The sequence below is a fragment of the Sinocyclocheilus rhinocerous genome, unplaced genomic scaffold (assembly GCF_001515625.1).
Source record: "Sinocyclocheilus rhinocerous isolate Xijiao unplaced genomic scaffold, SAMN03320098_v1.1 scaffold725, whole genome shotgun sequence".
In the NCBI taxonomy this organism is placed as follows: domain Eukaryota; kingdom Metazoa; phylum Chordata; class Actinopteri; order Cypriniformes; family Cyprinidae; genus Sinocyclocheilus; species Sinocyclocheilus rhinocerous.
In genome coordinates this window covers 152,411-171,620 of record NW_015659002.1, presented here as the reverse complement: position 1 = coordinate 171,620, position 19,210 = coordinate 152,411, and the positions used below count along the sequence as shown (strand labels likewise).

Genomic DNA, 19,210 nt, shown 5'->3' with positions numbered 1-19,210 from the left:
ATAACGATAGATAGGTAGATAGATAGATAGATAGATAGATAGGTAGATAGGTAGATAGATAGACAGATAGACTGCAACTGCACAAACCTGCAGTTTTCAGTGAAAGAGCTACATTGTAAGGAAAGAAGGGATAATGGCACTCAATAGTTTGAGTGAAAGAAAGCTTCAGAAAGCTAACTGAACAACAGCAGAACTGACATGCTAATGCTTCAGTGCATTGCTGGGCTAATCAGCTCCGACAACAACCATGCTTACTACAAGCTCTCCATGGACTCCAAGTGCTTCATGTAGACTGCATGAACAAACGAGAACATCATACCAGAGAATGGGAAGTGGATCAGTTTAGATAAGAGTGTTGTTTAATGCAGAAAGCTACATAACTGGAAAGACATTTATTGAGCACGTCTTTCCCAATCGGCTAATGTAGATTTTTAGAGACCTTTCAAATGAATCCCTCCTATCTGAAGTGAAGGGAGTAAATCTTTGCTTAAACATTTGACAGGCCTTTAAATTTTAATCGCCTGCTGCATTTTCAGATGCCATATTATCTTGAAAGTAAATGGGAATACAGTCCACCACGATGGATCTGATGCTCTGAAAGGAGTGTGAAATATTGACACATATTCACATTTATCTTCCATCTTCATGAAATGAAGACATCTTTCTACTCTTGGTGGAACTGCAACTAATCCTGACTGACAACGAGACAAGTATTTCAAAACACATGCTCATGAGATGGACGGCCATTGCCTAGCAACAGAGCCCTGTGCAGCTGCAGCAGCTATAGATTTGAGCTTGAGCCCTAGCTCAGCCAGTCCAAAAAATTCAATGTACGAATAATTCAGCACTGAGATATATGGTAAATAACGAGGCCGCTGCCGATGTGAGAAAAAAAAAATCAGGTCTCATGCACTGCAGGTGTGAGATGCACTTGGTATAAACAATGAGCCATCTTTTTCCTCAAACACACACCCATTTACCTCAAACTGCGAAGCAATAGCAAATGCAATCATGTCCCAATGCGTGTGTCCAGGTCTTCCCCCACACTCCTCATGGGAGTCTTCCGTCTCGTTCCTCATAAAACTTAAGCACTTCTAAAAAGAGGTAATCCTGACATCATAAAGAAGTGTGCAATTGATGGCATTCAATTATACATGCATTAGCTCAGCTTAATGGATCTCTCGGATTTCGCTCCTCTCATCTCACACAGCTTTCAACGCTTCCGGAGACCAATGGTTGATCACTCCATCCTTTTCTCCTTCTCTGGCCCCCTCTAAGCATTGTAAAGGTATACTTCACCCCAGCAGGAGGTTTTGAAAAGTAATACTGCTCATTGAGCTGTGCAGGGGCTTCCTGTGGCTAAAGACATGTGTTTTTCAGGGAATAATGACTGCTGGTTGGGACTGCTCTTCTGTTCATTTCTTACCTTACAGTGGTGCACTGAGCCAGCCTGTTCATATAGCATGCCATCCTCTGAAGCAATATTTAACGCTATTTTGAATGGCATTACAAAGTAGCTATGCAATACAAACCCATAGTCAAACTCATACACTCCCCAATTAAAGGGCAATTCAGATTTTCTAATCTGATTGAGTTCAGTTTAGAAGGCAAATTAAAGGGATAGGTTAGGGTTCGAAAATTTACTCACCTTCATGTTCTTCCAAAACTGTATGTTTTTAATTCTACGTACGTAAAAACAGAAGAACGAAAGTCATAGAGGATTGAAACAACATGAGCGCAAGTAAATGATGACAGAATTGTCAACTATCCCTTCAAAAATGAATTAAGCAACCTTGTGGTTTCTATACCAGATAGAGTTGAGAATGACAGGAAATTATCGTGGTGAAGCAGCTGGAGTGGAGCCTCAAACCCCCATCCCAGCAGATACAGTATTAGGAGGAGATGGACCACTTGTACAACAATGAATGGAAGAAATCATAATGTGGATGTAGAAACTATTCTGATAAAAAAGGCAATTGTTTTTAAGATAAAGGCATCACCTGTTTTTGCACCTGCACACCGAAGCAGAGAGGTGATTAGAACAGTTCAGAAACACAGAGAGAGTAATAGAGTGAGAGAGAGAGCATGATAAAGTCTCTCAGGAGCTCTGAAAAGCCAGAACACACCTGCTGGCCCACATGATGGGCATCCACCTGCTGCCTGACTACAGTTCAGCTCACACCTCTACACCCCACCTGTGTTCACGAGAGAGCTGGAGTCCACCACCACACATCTCATTACAGAGCTCCTCTACATCTGAACCGCCATGAAAAGATCCTTGATAGAGATGTCGGAAAGATGTTGGACAAAATGTGATCCTTCATAATTGTAACATCTGGATCAAGTCCACTCTAATCACCAGATAAGTGTTCTTGGCAGCTCTGTTGGTGGGTAGGGAAGAGCGACAAGAGGTGGAGAGAGATAGACGAGCAAAGGCCTGGTTACGGTCTCCTCCGCAGCCTCACGTACATGACAAATGGATTTTCAGTGCGGCCCTCCGGCTGTTTAGCTGTGCTTTCCTCTGCTGATTCTATTTGAATTGACAAATAAAAATAAATTTTCAATGGTGTCCTTTGCATTAAAATTCATTAGGTCTGCAGGACTTAACAGGAGCGGAGATGATGTCTAGCCTCATTGGTGGGACGCAGCCAATTGCCATTTCTTAAAAAAAAAAAATATCTAAAATAAAACTAAAATGAGTCAGTTTTACGTACTTTGGGCCCTTCCAAATATCTCTGTCGTAGATCAACACATTATTCCTCTACCCTGACAAGCTCTGGAGGGCATCCCGAGGCTGTTGATGCAGAACGTTAATTAATTTTCGGCGTAAATGGGCAGGAACGGGGAGGGGGTGGGACCATTAGCCCACGGCATAGCGGCAGTCCTATCGAGTGGGTCATTTGCATGGCGGGAGAATGACTTTGATGTACAAAGCAAAGTGACAGGAGAGAAAGAGGGAGTTAGCAACAGATCGAGAGAGAGGAGGAGCACGAAGGAACTGGGAAACACCCAGTTAATTGCCCTCTTGTGTGTAGAGGATGGGCTGCTGGCAGGCAGTGGAGGAGTTTGACGCATCCGACGGGATGAGGTGAGTAACAGGAGTAGCCTTCAGCAAACTCAATCATGTTCGGCCACAGCCAGAGACTTCAGCATGCACCAATGGGAATGTAGTTTATTTTCCCTTCTTCTATCTCAACACACAAACCAACATATGGACACAGTCACTGACAAGTATAGGGACATAAATACACAAACACACTGCGCTTACATACTTGTTTCTGTGTACAAATCTAAATTTGTTTTTGATTTAATGCACAAACAAGCTCCTTTCCTCTGACCTTATCTTTTCACTGTAATCATTCTTTATACTCATGAGCTGCTGTCTAATGTGTGTCTCTCTTTTCCTCTCAAACACAGAGGAAAGTTGATTTAATTACAGCTAGCAGCCACTTCATTTCCGGAGGATGGTTAACTGTGTGCCAAGAGCAGAGTGGAGCTCTATGTTGCGATATGTACCTCTTAAAAAGACTGATGGAGAGAGACTAATAAATGTAATGAATGAATAATGAATGAATAGAAAACCAAACATTTTCATAATCTGTTCTGCTCTTAACCGATTATATTTTTATAAATTCTTTAAAGTACAGTCAACAAAATAAAAGCGACATAGTTAACATAATGTTGCTTATGAGACTGTATTCAACGGATATTTTTAACAGGGTGATATGCCACAGGGTAGACTGTCTAATTTGTTGCTATCCCTTGTTTTGATATTAAGTGTTTCCTAAAGCTAAGATGAACTTTAGTTTTGTCCTGTAAGTAAGTATGGCAAACAGGCAGGGTTCAAAAATCCTCTTGTAAAAATGTTTCTATAATATAATATATACAAGTACTATACAGGTAAAAAAATGACATTTTGTTCATGGCATAGCGATAAAATATGACAGATGTAAAAACCAAATTCTTTGTATCAAGAAGCAAACTATATGTAAATAGACTCCATACACAGTGGGAATTACTTGAGCTGAACCTGAATGTGACCATTAGGAAGGGAAAAATTCTGACATGCTGGATGCGCTCCAGAAAACAACATTGTGTCCAGATGTTTTATCAGGCTAAACAACGTCCTCGCCAGATGCATGAAAATGAGGGGCGATGGAGCAGTCTCACTGCTGTCTACATAATCTCACCCTCAGCTCTGAGGTCAGAGGTCACTCTCTCGCTTTTGAGGCTACCACAAAGGTTAATCTCTGCATCAGTGCAGAATGCTTGAGTGGAAAATTATTACACAACTTCTTAACAAAGCTGTATCAGAGGGACAAGATCACACTGCCGCTAATGATGAGATCTTAAGCCTTGGATTCATGGAAAAGCTAAAGAATTCTGATCAATGTGTTCGTTCTGCAGAATGTGTGATTGTGTATTATTTACACGGCCAGAAGTGAACAAAAAATCAATGCGAGCAGAGCCGTGTGAAGATGAACAAAGCGAGTCCTCTTCTTAGCCCTCTTAAAGTGATTTTATTGGTGAGTCAGAGGGCTGATGACCAAGCTCTTCTGCCGCTCTTCATTTCATCTGAAGCCAAACAAGCACCTGGGCAGGACACCAGAGTGGAGGAGAGCCGGATGGGAAAGGAAGGGAGTGTGTAGGAGATGGGCCAGGTATTTGACATGTAATCTGCTGATAAAGAGAAGATTGAAAAGCGTGCTTGCTTAGCTGTTCTCAACCATCTTTGCTCTCTCTCTCTCTATCCGAATCAGACCAGGGGCGAATTCAACAGGCAAACAGCAGTGAGGGAAAACAAAGCTGAAGGAGGACACAGAAGCAGCAGAGTAGGTGGAAGAAAATGACAGGAAAGAGAATGCACACTTTGTTCTCTTGAGATGGCTGTAGTCATGCCTAGTCACACTGTTAAACATTCATAGTAAATGTGTGTAAATTGTGTGAAAGCGTGCCACAGAATAAGTTCTGTGCGTGCATGTGTAGCAATGTCAATTTTGGGCAAGTCCATTCACACTGCAGATATCATAGCAATGCCCTAAGGCAGCTATTTTCTATGTAGCCAATACATACAGTACACATACAGCTCCTATATACAGTACTTGAATGGGGGAAGACTGACATTTTCAAAACTGTTAGTCAAGATTACGTGTCAATAATGTATTTCAAAGCAGCAATTTCTGATGTAAAGTACTGGTACTTTGACACTCAATTCAGGACAGGCAGCTGCTCTGTGTCTTCACTTGTCATGTTAAATACATTTTGTGGTCAAAATGCTTGCCTTGGCAAGATATTAATGTAAACATTTTGTCACTGTCAGTGAATGTACAGTAGACAGGCAGGCAAAATATTATGCCAAAAAACATGTAGATCTGTGCAGACTTGGAGTATGAATGCAGCCTAACAGACCTGCCATTGTTTATGATGTCATTATTAATCAAATAGCAACACTGACGAGAAAGAAAAAGAACTCACTTTCTGGACAACTTTAGCAGCTTCAATAAGCCTGAACGTTAGATACTGAAAAACTTCAAAGCACTTTGCTTTATGGCTTTTACTTTTTTTGTTTGTTTTTAATCGTCTTTTTAAGCAATTAACAAAAACAGTAATATTTGCACTCCTATTCAACTTTTCGATAAACAAATCTCAAAAATAAATAAAGCTATAAATAAAGCATAATTAATAAAAAAAAAAAAAGTTGATCCAGTTAATGCACACATTTGCTTGAAGGAAATCAAATTATATGGAAAAGATTTTGGGCTCTTAACTAACACACGAGACCTCCATTCTAACAGCTGCCATACTGAGAGAAATGATTTCTCCAATCATTATTCTATGAGTTGTCTGTCTCCTCCTTAAACTGTCTCTGGTGTATATTTAGTTTCAAAGTGGAGAAAGCGAGAGATCAGTGTAGTATAAAGCTATAAAGCAAATTCTAAATCTCTCAAAATGTTGACATTGTTTCAGCTGAAAAAGACACTGTACTCTGCTTTTCCTTACCCACAGTCATGCTCTCAGAAAGTGACACACAGTGACTTAGGCCCAATCCCAATTCTATTTTATACCCCTTCCCCTTCCCCTACCCCTCTGCCTACCCCTTCCCCTTGTCCCTTGAAACAGAGTGTCAAGGGGGTAGGGGTGAAAAGATATCGCGCAGCTCACACATCCAGGAGCAAAGAAACTTGTCAACGCTACCCCACAACTTTTATTAATAACAGTTTAAATACTGAATTGCTACATTATATTTTCCAGCAACGAGAGGATAAAATAGCTGTTTTTGAAGTAAACTCACTCTAAAAAGAGAAACGCACAGACGCACACACACGCAACTTTCATCTCTCCATCTCTCTCTCTCGAATTGGCAATATTTGAGAAAAGGGTTTAGTGATTTATAATTATTGGGGGTACTAGCCCTCCTCAATGTCTACGGTGTCAATGTCTACGGTGGTTATGACCCTGATCAGACATGAAAATATGTTGTGGCACTATCGTGCAGTCTGTAACATGACATGACGTTAGCAAACTTTAGCGATTTTTTGCAAACATTTCTTTGAGTAACATGACCGTAAATAGGAACTCACGATTGAATGTAACATAAAACAAATTATTACTTTTCGTTAAAATCTTTATTAATGCCAAAAATGCTTACATTTATGTGTCTTTTTGTTCACTCGGGCAGCCATGTTGCCGCTGAAACCGGTTTACGCTGAGATAAATCATACCCCTTCGTTTGAAGTGTGGTCCCGAAAAATCTTAGTTTGAAGGGCTATCTGGCTCTTCCCCTTCCCCTTACCCCTCCAACCAAAAGAGAATCGAGACACCCCTACCCCTTCATGTGGATGCGTGAAACGGAGGGGTAGGGGAAAGGGGAAGGGTTAAGGGATAGAATTGGGATTGGGCCTTACACTATAAACACAAAATAATCTCTATACACAGTGAAGGATAAAATGGGGATGTGCATGTCAGAGGTACAGAATATCGTCAGTGAGAGAAACATACAGCGACTTAATCTCCTCCAGAGCTCCTCCACATCAGTGTCAGCATGTGAACTGGACTCATGTAGTCAGTGATGGACCGAGGCTTGACTTCCCCCGAGAAATACTACTACTCCAGCAGTAAGTCAGTGGTACGTCCACACACAACCATGTGCTATAGATGGGGCATCTAACAGTCTAAATACTGCTCTCTGCTTCAAGAACAGGAGGCAGATGTGAATGTGATAAGAACGTCAGCACTAAAAAGCTCTGTGTTTGTTCCAAACTGCTATGACTTACTTTCTTCTGAGGAAAAATAAAAAAGTTTTAGTGATTTAAAAAAAAAAAATTTCATACAGTGATAGTCAGTGTGTTCCACGGACTTCAATTTTACAGACAAAAACAATTCTTTAAAATATATCCTTTTTGTTCCACAGAAGAAAAAGTTTGGAACAACATGAGGGTGAGTAAATGATGAAAAAAAAACTGCAGCTTTCAAAATTAAGACTTATGATTTATAAATGTAACAACTGCTAAAATTTCCTTTCCACCCAGGCACATGATTGTGATTTAAAATCTAAAATTTCAGACTGAATTGGAAACTTTCAAATTGGTAAGAGAGAGCACAACAGAAGTTAAAAATAGCATCTACACCTACACCACATCCCTTTATCTTATATTGCCTAGAGAGGATATGACAGAGAGAGAGAGAGACTAGAGAGACTAAGTGACAGAAGTCCAATGAGAAGTGGAGAGAGAGGCTGATGAGGCGGTCTGAAGCTGAAGAGGATGGAGAGATGAAGAACCCTTGAAGAGATAATAAGATGAAACACGGAATTTTATACAAACACGTTTTAATCAACTGATGGTCCCAAAACATTCAGATCAGTATAAATCTTTACACTCGCCATATCTGCTGAAGACTATGTATGCCTCATTTAAAAACAAGCGTGAAGCTCTCATTTCAATTTTAAATGGTTTTGACTTTGAAAATGTCTCTAGCTGGTTGGGTATACTCTATCACCCACCCACTCACTCGCTCAAAAAAAAAAAAAAAAAAAACACTCACCAACTCCAACACACTCTATCACCTCAGAAACCATGACAACCTTTGCTCACAAAATGGGCTGGAGGCCGTTTAAAGGGTTTGGGGGAGAAAAAAAAAAGAATGAAAGAAACTGGCACAACATTACTCATCTAAATCCATCACATATCAGCATGCTTCCTCTGAATTCATGAACTTATGAACGCATCCCCCTTTAGGCAACCACTAGCCCCCTATATTCAACATAAAAAATATTTGTTCACTAAATGCTGCCTTTTTTATTTTATTCAAAGATATTGATCTGGTCTCTGATCAAAATTCAAATACTCATTCAATCGGTAAAAAAATGGAATTAAAGTTATGGAATAAGCTTTATTCGATTGAATAGCAAAAGCTGAAGGAGCAAGACACTTAAAGTGATTCCACCAAGAGTGTGAAAAAAGAAATGGGAAAGAGGGGAAGAAAAAAACGAAATGAAAAAAGGCAACCAAGTGTGTCCTTAATGATATCATTGCAGAAAGTGAGGTAAACCACAACAAGACCAAAGATTCATATAAAGATGCTGTGGTCTTTAACGAGAAGGTTCAGATTAGTGTCATATAAGAAAGTGGCCATCTGTGAGGAAAGGAAATTTTAACATCCAGCTCCTGGCTGATGAGAATCAAATCACTCTCCTTGGCATCTTAGCCATTAGAGGCCACGGTAATGACAATAGGCCGATTGAACACACTCTGCTGTATCTCTGAGGTCTCTGGATGCATGTTGCCTGATTACTTATGGAAGTGCTGATGATGAGATTGGCTGTGGGGTGATTAGAGGAGACTATAGCAACACTAAAGCCTTAAGACACGAGTGGAAGGTTAAGCCTCTACTGACTTAAAGATTAGGTCAACCTAATGTATTAAGCATGAAGAGCATAGATAGACTAAAGACCAAAAATAAGCAGATCATAAAAAAGAAAAGCGTTTTCTAGGATTCTGTGTGTGTGGCTAAACCGACTCGTGTGATTCTCTGAGTCCGGACACAAATCTCCTGCCCTTCAGGACGGTGTGAAGTTGTCTTTGTTTTCTAAAAGCATCTGGAGCATCTCTCATAGTCACCTGGAGGCCAGTACCTTATCTCAATCAGAGGGCTGTTAATCCATCCGTGCTCTTCCTGCTGTTCTTTCAGGCCTGCCTGTCCTCACTCAGGTCAGGCCAGATCGAAGACGGGCGACAAGCTTCTGGCACTTCACAGGCACCTGCTCTATCACTTTTGTTGATGGCAACACTTAGCTAACACTCAGCCAACCTTTACCCTGCCATTTATTCACTGTTAACATAAGAGTGAATGCAGTGTGATGTATGATGTAAAAATGCTATTTTAAGCTGTTCAATGGGAAAATATCATGGAAAACCAAATCCTTTTTTTTTTAAAGTTTGATGCATGACAGACACATGCAAATTATCTCCACAGTCCATTTACAGAAAGCTGCAAAAACTGGTAATTCAGAAATTGATGTCACAACCAAAAGCAAATTAATATTCAACATAAATGCAGCATGGTCAGATAGAAGGTGGAATAAAATCATGTAGAAATATTATAAGTGGAGAGGAAAAACATAAAATGCCCCAAAAGTGTAGAAAGTTCCCCAAATTCTTGCTTTATCAGGATCATCCAAGAAATCCATCAACTTAAGCTTTAAATTCTTTCAAGGAGAAAAAAGAGAAGGAAAAAGTGATGCAGTGCTTTGAAAAACAGCTACTGTGTTATCAAAGACATCTTAGTTAGATAAAAGGAAAAGTAATAAAGGTTGGGTTTTAGCCCTGGTTTGCTTCTTAGGAAGAAAATACTTGTATGTTTGCAAAAATGTTTAAGCACTACTTGCTTGGTTTAAAAATGTAACAGTTATATGGTGCTGAGAGTTTTTCTTTTAAAAGAAAAAACAGGTTCTTTCTCTACGATTCAATATTGATTAAAAAAATAATAATTCTTGCTATAAATCTTGCTGAAAAGAGACTGATTTAGCAATTCACTTTTTAACACAGAAGTCACTGCCTTCGAGAGGCGGGTCTTAACGCTCTACAAGTACTCTGACAAATTTCTTTAAGTAACTTGTGTGAAGAAAAAAAAAACTTCTTAAGAGTAGGTCCTCCATTCAAGTAAAGTATTTTACTCTTTAGATTGGTATAGCCCTCTGGTATATCTATCTCAAGATGATGTGCAAATCTAGTGTTTTAGTGAGATATGAAACATGTGAAACATGTTCATAGTTTCGTAATGTCTCCATATACTTTTTTTTCACCATTATCAACACCAATGCTTTATACTGAACTTTGATCAGATCCTATGTAAACAGTACTCATTATTTGAGCAGTAATTTCACTGGATGCTCTCTTCCTCTTGTGAAAATAATCAGTTGTATCATTACTTTTGCTCCTACTTGCGTAATTATTGATATTGTACTTGAGTACAGATTTTGGCTACCCAGCACTGATGCTGACTTACCTAGCACTGGTGTTACGGAGGATGACAAGTGCATCGGGAAAGCCATCCAGGTTGTAGTCTCCTAAGTGCAGGGTGAAGGGAATGTCTGGAGAGAGCACAAATCCCCACACAGAATCCTTCCTCCTGAAGTCTGTCAGCAACGGCACCCACTGGAGCTGCAAAGAAAGACAATTCCGTTACATGAGCTGGCATTTATTATAAGAGATCACTGCTAAACTAAAAGAAAAGCAATATAGTTCTATAAAAGTTAACTATATTCACACGACAGTTCAATGTGGCCCTTGACATGAATCACTATATTAAGTATAATGCAGAAAGTACACATTTAAATTTGTTTAAAATATATGTTACTGCACATTAGATGTGAAATATTGTGACACTTTGAACAAAGTTAATGCTAATGCATAAGACTTGAAATCTGAAGTTCTTCTGATTTTTTAAAGTAACAAAATATAACATTAAATGATAAAATGTGTTGATGTTATGATGAATTTGTCAGGGTAGGGATGTTTTATGCAATTGCGTCAGTTTAGGTGTGTCACATTTAACAGGTCATGTGAACAACCTCGCCAAAAACTATTTGTGGACTGAAAGTAGCCAAAGCAAAGCAGCACACCAGGCAGTGTGGCATTATGGTCCTCTCACTCTCTGGGTTGGGTCATTTGCACGCATGTGGGGGAGGCACAAGTGCAGATGCTACAGGCTTTACTCACTCATGAATGTAAAACAGAGAGCCAGGTGCATCTCTGCATGTTTGCATCCATATGGACAGAGGCACACAGACAAGAGGGACAGAGAGAGAGATTGCTAGATGGACACAAGTGAAAAAGAGAGAATGCAGAAGAAAGAAGGCAGAGCGTTCTGTAATGGCTGCTAATAAGATTTTCTCCTGGCCCTCGGACACAACCAGAATCAGCAATGCTGAAGGTGGATCACGCAAAAAGAGAGTGCGTGTACAATATTTGAACAAACTCTTTTGCATTTGTACAAAATAATATGTCTAAAGCTATTAATGCTAATATCTCTAAAGCAAGAACTAACTGATGTTAGTCTCCTCTCCATCGAAAAAGAAAACAGAAGTCAAGCTCATGAGTCATGGTGTGCACTGTAGGCCTAGCCGCCTCATTATGTGTAAAGGTGAGAGTCCTGCAATGTTTGCTTACATTGCAGAACCATTTCCCGCTAAGCGTTTGACAGATTATCTAGGACTATTTCTGTTAAAATGTTTTAAAATATTTGATATGCAGTTCATACAGTTAATGATATAACAAAAACAAAACATACAAACAGTTGAAATCATCACAATAGACAAACAATTAAAGATGATATGATACAATGATAACTAACCTATATACCATCAGAAACATAAACATTAAAAAAACTGGAGAACATTACTAACCTTAAAACTGCTAGAGATAAGTACTGACTGCCAAATACATAAAAATAACTAACATTTAAACCACTAGAGTGTAGATATAACAATACTAACTGTCAAACTGTCAAACAGAGACATTACAATAACTAACCTTTAAACATTAGAGACATATCACTGTAACTAACCTTTAAGCCATTAGAGTAGAGATAAAACAATTACTAACTTTGAAGGTGCAAGGTAGCTGATTCCATAGGCTAGTGCCAGCGACCAAAAAACCTGTGTCAGCCTATAATTTTAGATAAGATTGTGGGACATGCTAAAGTGCTTTATCAGAAGATCTTAAAGATCTGCTAGATGAGTAAGGGAGGATATGATCTTTAACGTACGATGGGTCTTGATCATTAAAGGCTTTAAAAACAAACATCTTAAATCAACATCCTAAAATAAACAGGAAGCCTATGAAGGGGATTAAAATTGGAGTGATATAATTGCATTTTTTTGGCTGATGTTAACAGCCTTGCAGCAGCATTCTGGACCATCTGAAGATTGAGCATCAACAAGATAGACAGAATTACAATAATCGTGAGGAAATAAAACCGTGAATAACTTTCTCCAAATCCTGATAAAACAAAAATGATTGACCCCCAAATTTCATATCTCGAGCAAAATTGAAGGAAAATGATTACCAAGCTCATTAACCAGGCAACATCTCGTTTTCAGGGGACCAAAATAATTATTTCAGTTTTGTCATTATTGAGCTGGAGACAGTTATTTGATAACCAAGACTGTCCTTGAAGCAGTCCAGAGAAGGCTGGATGGAGTCACCAGTTTTCCAAGGCAAATATAGCTGAGTTTCATCAGCAAAGAAGTAAAAAGTAATATTATGTTGCCCAATAATACTTCCAAGAGAAAGATTAAAAAAGCGGACTCAATATAGACCCCTGAGAAACCCCACTAACAATAGGGGCTAAGGATGAGGATAACTTGCTCAAAACTACTGAAAAAGTTATTATATTTAAGACAAGAACTAAACCACTGTAAGGCTATGCCCTTGCTAAGGCTATGCAGACCCAATGTTCCAGAAGAGAAAGAGGGATACCATGGTCTATTTTATCAAAGGCAGCGGTAAGACAGAGTAGCATTAATACAATGTTTGTCCCTGAGTCAACCACTAGTAATAAGTTACTGGTCACTTTCAGCAAACCCAACTCAGTGATATGATGAGTATAGAGATATATAGAGATATAACAATAGCTACCTTTCAGAGCTAGAAACATAATTGCTTCTGTAAGGAAAATTTAAGGTTTGTTAGAATCAAATCCCATATAGGGATTGTGGGCAACATCTCGTTTTCAGGGGACCAAAATAATTATTTCAGTTTTGTCATTATTGAGCTGGAGACAGTTATTTGATAACCAAGACTGTCCTTGAAGCAGTCCAGAGAAGGCTGGATGGAGTCACCAGTTTTCCAAGGCAAATATAGCTGAGTTTCATCAGCAAAGAAGTAAAAAGTAATATTATGTTGCCCAATAATACTTCCAAGAGAAAGATTAAAAAAGCGGACTCAATACAGACCCCTGAGAAACCCCACTAACAATAGGGGCTAAGGATGAGGATAACTTGCTCAAAACTACTGAAAAAGTTCTTATATTTAAGCATTAACCAGGCAACATCTCGTTTTCAGGGGACCAAAATAATTATTTCAGTTTTGTCATTATTGAGCTGGAGACAGTTATTTGATAACCAAGACTGTCCTTGAAGCAGTCCAGAGAAGGCTGGATGGAGTCACCAGTTTTCCAAGGCAAATATAGCTGAGTTTCATCAGCAAAGAAGTAAAAAGTAATATTATGTTGCCCAATAATACTTCCAAGAGAAAGATTAAAAAAGCGGACTCAATATAGACCCCTGAGAAACCCCACTAACAATAGGGGCTAAGGATGAGGATAACTTGCTCAAAACTACTGAAAAAGTTATTATATTTAAGACAAGAACTAAACCACTGTAAGGCTATGCCCTTGCTAAGGCTATGCAGACCCAATGTTCCAGAAGAGAAAGAGGGATACCATGGTCTATTTTATCAAAGGCAGCGGTAAGACAGAGTAGCATTAATACAATGTTTGTCCCTGAGTCAACCACTAGTAATAAGTTACTGGTCACTTTCAGCAAACCCAACTCAGTGATATGATGAGTATAGAGATATATAGAGATATAACAATAGCTACCTTTCAGAGCTAGAAACATAATTGCTTCTGTAAGGAAAATTTAAGGTTTGTTAAAATCAAATCCCATATAGGGATTGTGGTAGAGCGTGGAGAGGCAACTCACACAACCATCCTTGAGTATTTTCATGATTGTCAACGATGAAAACATCTTAAAATTATGAGAAACAAGGTCTAGTTATAAATGAACTCATTCTGCCAGATATTCTATGGTGAGCTGAATGAATGACAACCAAGAAAGACACATCTTCAGTTCACTGACCTATGTTTATTCTCATTTTCTCCTCTCTCTCCTGTTTTTTTTCTTGCTTTCTTTCATTCTTTCACTCTCTCAAATTAATGAATGTTTAATGGTTCTTAAGCTCCTGGCGCACTTCCCTCCTATAGTACTGCTGAGCCAGACCTCAACCCTATCAAAGGCAGCGGTAAGACAGAGTAGCATTAATACAATGTTTGTCCCTGAGTCAACCACTAGTAATAAGTTACTGGTCACTTTCAGCAAACCCAACTCAGTGATATGATGAGTATAGAGATATATAGAGATATAACAATAGCTAACTTTCAGAGCTAGAAACATAATTGCTTCTGTAAGGAAAATTTAAGGTTTGTTAAAATCAAATCCCATATAGGGATTGTGGTAGAGCGTGGAGAGGCAACTCACACAACCATCCTTGAGTATTTTCATGATTGTCAACGATGAAAACATCTTAAAATTATGAGAAACAAGGTCTAGTTATAAATGAACTCATTCTGCCAGATATTCTATGGTGAGCTGAATGAATGACAACCAAGAAAGACACATCTTCAGTTCACTGACCTATGTTTATTCTCATTTTCCCCTCTCTCTCCTGTTTTTTTTCTTGCTTTCTTTCACTCTCTCAAATTAATGAATGTTTAATTGTTCTTAAGCTCCTGGCGCACTTCCCTCCTATAGTACTGCTGAGCCAGACCTCAACCACCACCACAGGTCCTAAGCAAGCAGTTCTGACTGATGGGCTGTTAAAACAGGTTATGAGATGTTATGACAGCTTATGGGCACACTTACCGATGGCTCATCATAACAAAGTGGAAATACTGACAGGGTTTTAAATTGAACATGCTTGGCAAACCATTTCTAAACTAGGGCCATTATTGTTGAGAACCTCAATGCTGAAATAAAACAAATGATCCTTATGAAAGACTCTGAGTGGGTGTACATGCTGGTACGTGTTGAGACACTATAAAATGCATGCACACATTGGGTTCTGTTCCTGTGTGTGTGAGCTATCCCAGAGTCCTTTACACCCATTCTGCTATTAAGAACTAGTAATGCTTCACATACAAAAACAAAACCAGCTCTTTCTCTCAAGAAGCCACTCACACAGAGTGGCCTTAATTCACAGCTGAATTACTCTGAATTGAAGACTCTTTTCATTCAACATAGAAATGATTATGCAAACAGTCATTGCCCTTGTGGCCATCTACAATCGGCTTCCATCACTCCGTGTCTGCTTGTGTAAATTAACTTATATCAGTGCTGACTGCCGGGTAATGCTAAGTCTTATTGATTTATTAGGGAGGGTAGATGGAAATCACAAGGCTGCGGGCTGACATTTTGGTGAACACAGAATGGGTCTACTCAACTCCTTCTAGCTGATAGCTATAGTCAAACTGATGCATGTTTGAGATCCTTACTATTCTGACAATGAGTGTTTTCAAACCTTTAAATTTAAGAATGAACTGTCTCTGACAGCAGGTGGCACTTATAGAAAACCAGAAATACCCCGTTTTCCAAGGTATGCAAAGCACTGCACAGTTTTCCAATTCAGACCCCCACTTGTCATGGAGAGGAAATTAAACAGGTTTTCAAAAGCCATTCTGATTTTTGTATTTTTTTGGTACTGTTTATCAAATAACACAAAATACAAGAGTACAGAGACAGCAGAGCTGCTTTGGATTGCAAAATAGTCCATCCATGAGTGCCTCCAAGTCACAGTTTTATGTAACAGCAGTGTCTCTGTACATGTGAATCTTATTGGTTAGCCAGCTTCATTTGCAGTCTGATGGTAAAGAGATTACAACACCTCTCCGTAAAAGAATCAGTTGCATTGACAGCATGCAAATGTTTGTGTTGGTCTGAACAGACACATTAGCAGCCGTTCATTCAAAATGTTTATCACGCCGAATTTTTACAGCAAACAGTTTTTGTGGAATGAACAGGCCTTTAGAAGGTTAAGGAAAAGCAAGAGAGAAAAACAGCAAACACGAAAGACTAAGACATGATTGAGCCAGCAAAGGTATTGAGCATTAGATGGTGAGACATGTCCTGCTTTACAATGAAAGCGAGAACTGCTTGCATGTGCCAAACTTGGCATGTAGACAGTAAGTCTGATTATGAGCAGGTTTGATCTACATTGAAAACATCCTTCAAAAGTTTAAAAATAACCCGAACCAGCTGCCGTTGAGAATAGGTGTTGGCAGCATTAGCTGCTGGCCAATGAAGACTGTTGGCGGCAAACCAGCCTGGCAGTGTCGACCTGTACCATTGCACAAACAGCCTAGATGCTACATGCGCCGGTATCCCTCAACTCTAATGCTGACGGAGGAGTGGAGTAGGCCGGCAGGGTCACACAGGGAGGAATGTTAAAGGCACCGTGCAGAATTGATGCAGAAATAAGCCCGATGGGATGTGACTGGCAAAATGTCCTGCTTATCAGCAGCCTTTGGAGAAATGCGAACAGGTTTTAAGTTAATAATTCAAGACTAGCAAACAGATTATACTTTAAGCCACCATACAACCGAGAGAGTATTTCCCACCATCTGCTTTACACAGACCTGGACACTCTGACAGGTCAGGGAGGATTTGGGCTACTCCTCTGGCAGGTGCCTATAGAGAGCTTGTGTACTCTGCTCATTGTTTAAAAGGATGTGAGAGCTTACTGAGAATCAGTCAGGCCTTTCTAACAAAGACTCTGCACATTTATCATCCTGTTTGTGGTGAACGTCAACCTGACAGTTCATTGAGGCTGACCAGGTGAACGTGTGGCATGGCACTTTTGCAAAAAAGACACTTTTGCATGTCTAAAACTACAACTGGCATCTCAGAGTGTGTGTGATGGATGAGAGGAGAGATTAGAAAGCCTGGAGCTGAGAAGAAAGAGTGGGAACAGGTAATTTGTGGTGAATGTGTGGTAGGACGGGCCTGTTGCTGAAGAGAGAGGTAACTGCTAGAATTAGACTTCCATCCAGCTATCAGCTGCTCTACTGATTAACCCAATCAACCCAAACTGGAGCACACAGACACGCTCACACACACACACACCTTAAGTCCAATCAAACAGAAATGAGTCGGAAGCTAATCAGTGTCATCCAGGATAATGAGACACTGTAATTAACCAACTACCACAGAAAACATGCTAATTTATCATTTGGCTTCCTGCTTTAAGATGTTTATTGGCTGAACACAGCTGGGAGAGACCTACATTAATGCCACCGGAACGCACTGAGCGTCTAGACACTAAGGATGATGGGATACCTCAGCACCAGCGATTACTTCAGTTTTATAGGTTATTGCTCTACTTGTTCACGACACACATGACAGTTTGTCATGTTATGAGCCACATCATTTGAAGTGTCTCATTTATGTAAATGACGGCATGAGCCCAGCAAACACCATGCGACCGAACAGCTGAAATGTCAGTGAATTAGACTATATCATTGTTGCCAAAGTGACGGAGAGGGGAAGAGGGAGAGAATGATCTCTTTAATGCAGAAAGCCATGATAGCCTTTCCTTAGCAAAAGTAATGGGGTATCTTCGATAGAGCAGACGCTGTGCACAGAATACAAATGGCCTATTTTCCTCTCTCCCTCATATCAGTCGGGGAGACATCATCACGTTTGCATTGCCAAGACTCCATCCCTGTGGCTTTGTTTACTAAAGCGCAAAAAGTCCCTGTTTTAGCCGAGCTACGCTTTCCACCACTCCCACATCCCAGCTGCGAAGCTCCATTAGGCCAAGAAATTAAAATCAGCGCTCGCCGGCGGAAAGACACCAGACGAGGTGCCATTACATCAATAGGTGCCACTGACAGATGATATGAAAGCGCGATGTCTAATGAACTGCCATCTTTATGATACTCCAGGAGAAAAAAAGGAAGAAAGAAAGCTTCATCGCTCGTCACATTACGAAGAATGCATGCCATTTCTCCCTGCGAGTGAAACAGAATCTCCAACAGACAGCCTATTCATTAGCCTCCCTAGAGGAGAGAAGCACAATTTGTAATGAAATGTGGTACAAGAATCAGGAGACAGGTGTGTCAGATCAGAGGTGTTGATGGCAGGAAAGGTGGGAAAGGTACAGGCTGCTATTATAGCATGCAGTGTTTATGTCTGAAGAGAAAAGACTAGACACATGCACCTGCGAGAGTGCCTAGAACTGAAGGTCACCTGCAGGCAGTGATTAATTTGTAAATAATGAGAGCCGTAGCAAGGACTGGTGGTGGATCTGGCAGGTTGGGGGTGGGGGTTGGTGGGTGAAAAAGTGCCTTTAGCACCATTTTGACACTTCATGAGAGCATACATACATGGTATAGTATACATAGCTTGTAGTGGAAAAAGCTTTGTTGATGATACTGGTGGGAGCGATCTAGCTAGTGTTGCAATGGCAGCTTGCAGTGTGGTGACAGGTTGACACAGGACTACTATAGCGATGGTCAGTTAATTTGCATGAAGGTGTAAATAAAATTATTGTAATCATACTTAGTCATATTTATTTGTTTTTATTAATACTTTTATTGAGCAAGAATGCATTAAAGGGGTCATATGACGTTGCTAAAAAGAACATTATTTTGTGTATTTGGTGTAATGCAAAGTGTTATGCGGTTTAAGGTTAAAAAAACACATTATTTTCCACATAATGTACATTATTGTTTCTCCTCTATGCCCCACCTTTCTGAAACGCATCGATTTTTAAAAAGCTCATCTGTCTGAAAAGCAAGGTGTGCGCTGATTGGCCAGCTATCCAGTGCGTTGTGATTGGCCGAATTCCTCAAGCGTGTGACGGAAATGTTACGCCCCTTACCATACTGTGGATGCCGTGTCCTGGCCGGAGCGACGAGACAAAAACATTTA

At 39.8% G+C, this 19,210-nt stretch overlaps 1 protein-coding gene across 2 annotated transcripts in view; it reads right to left on the bottom strand.

Moving 5' to 3' along the window:
* The window catches only part of LOC107723136 (T-cell immunomodulatory protein-like), a 129,136-nt gene that overhangs the window by 51,926 nt on the left and 58,000 nt on the right, over positions 1-19,210 (bottom strand). For both annotated transcript variants that reach the window (XM_016531663.1, XM_016531664.1), the window contains exon 10: positions 10,507-10,661. In XM_016531663.1, the coding sequence (XP_016387149.1) occupies positions 10,507-10,661 (155 nt within the window). The remainder of the gene's footprint in view (positions 1-10,506; positions 10,662-19,210) is intronic.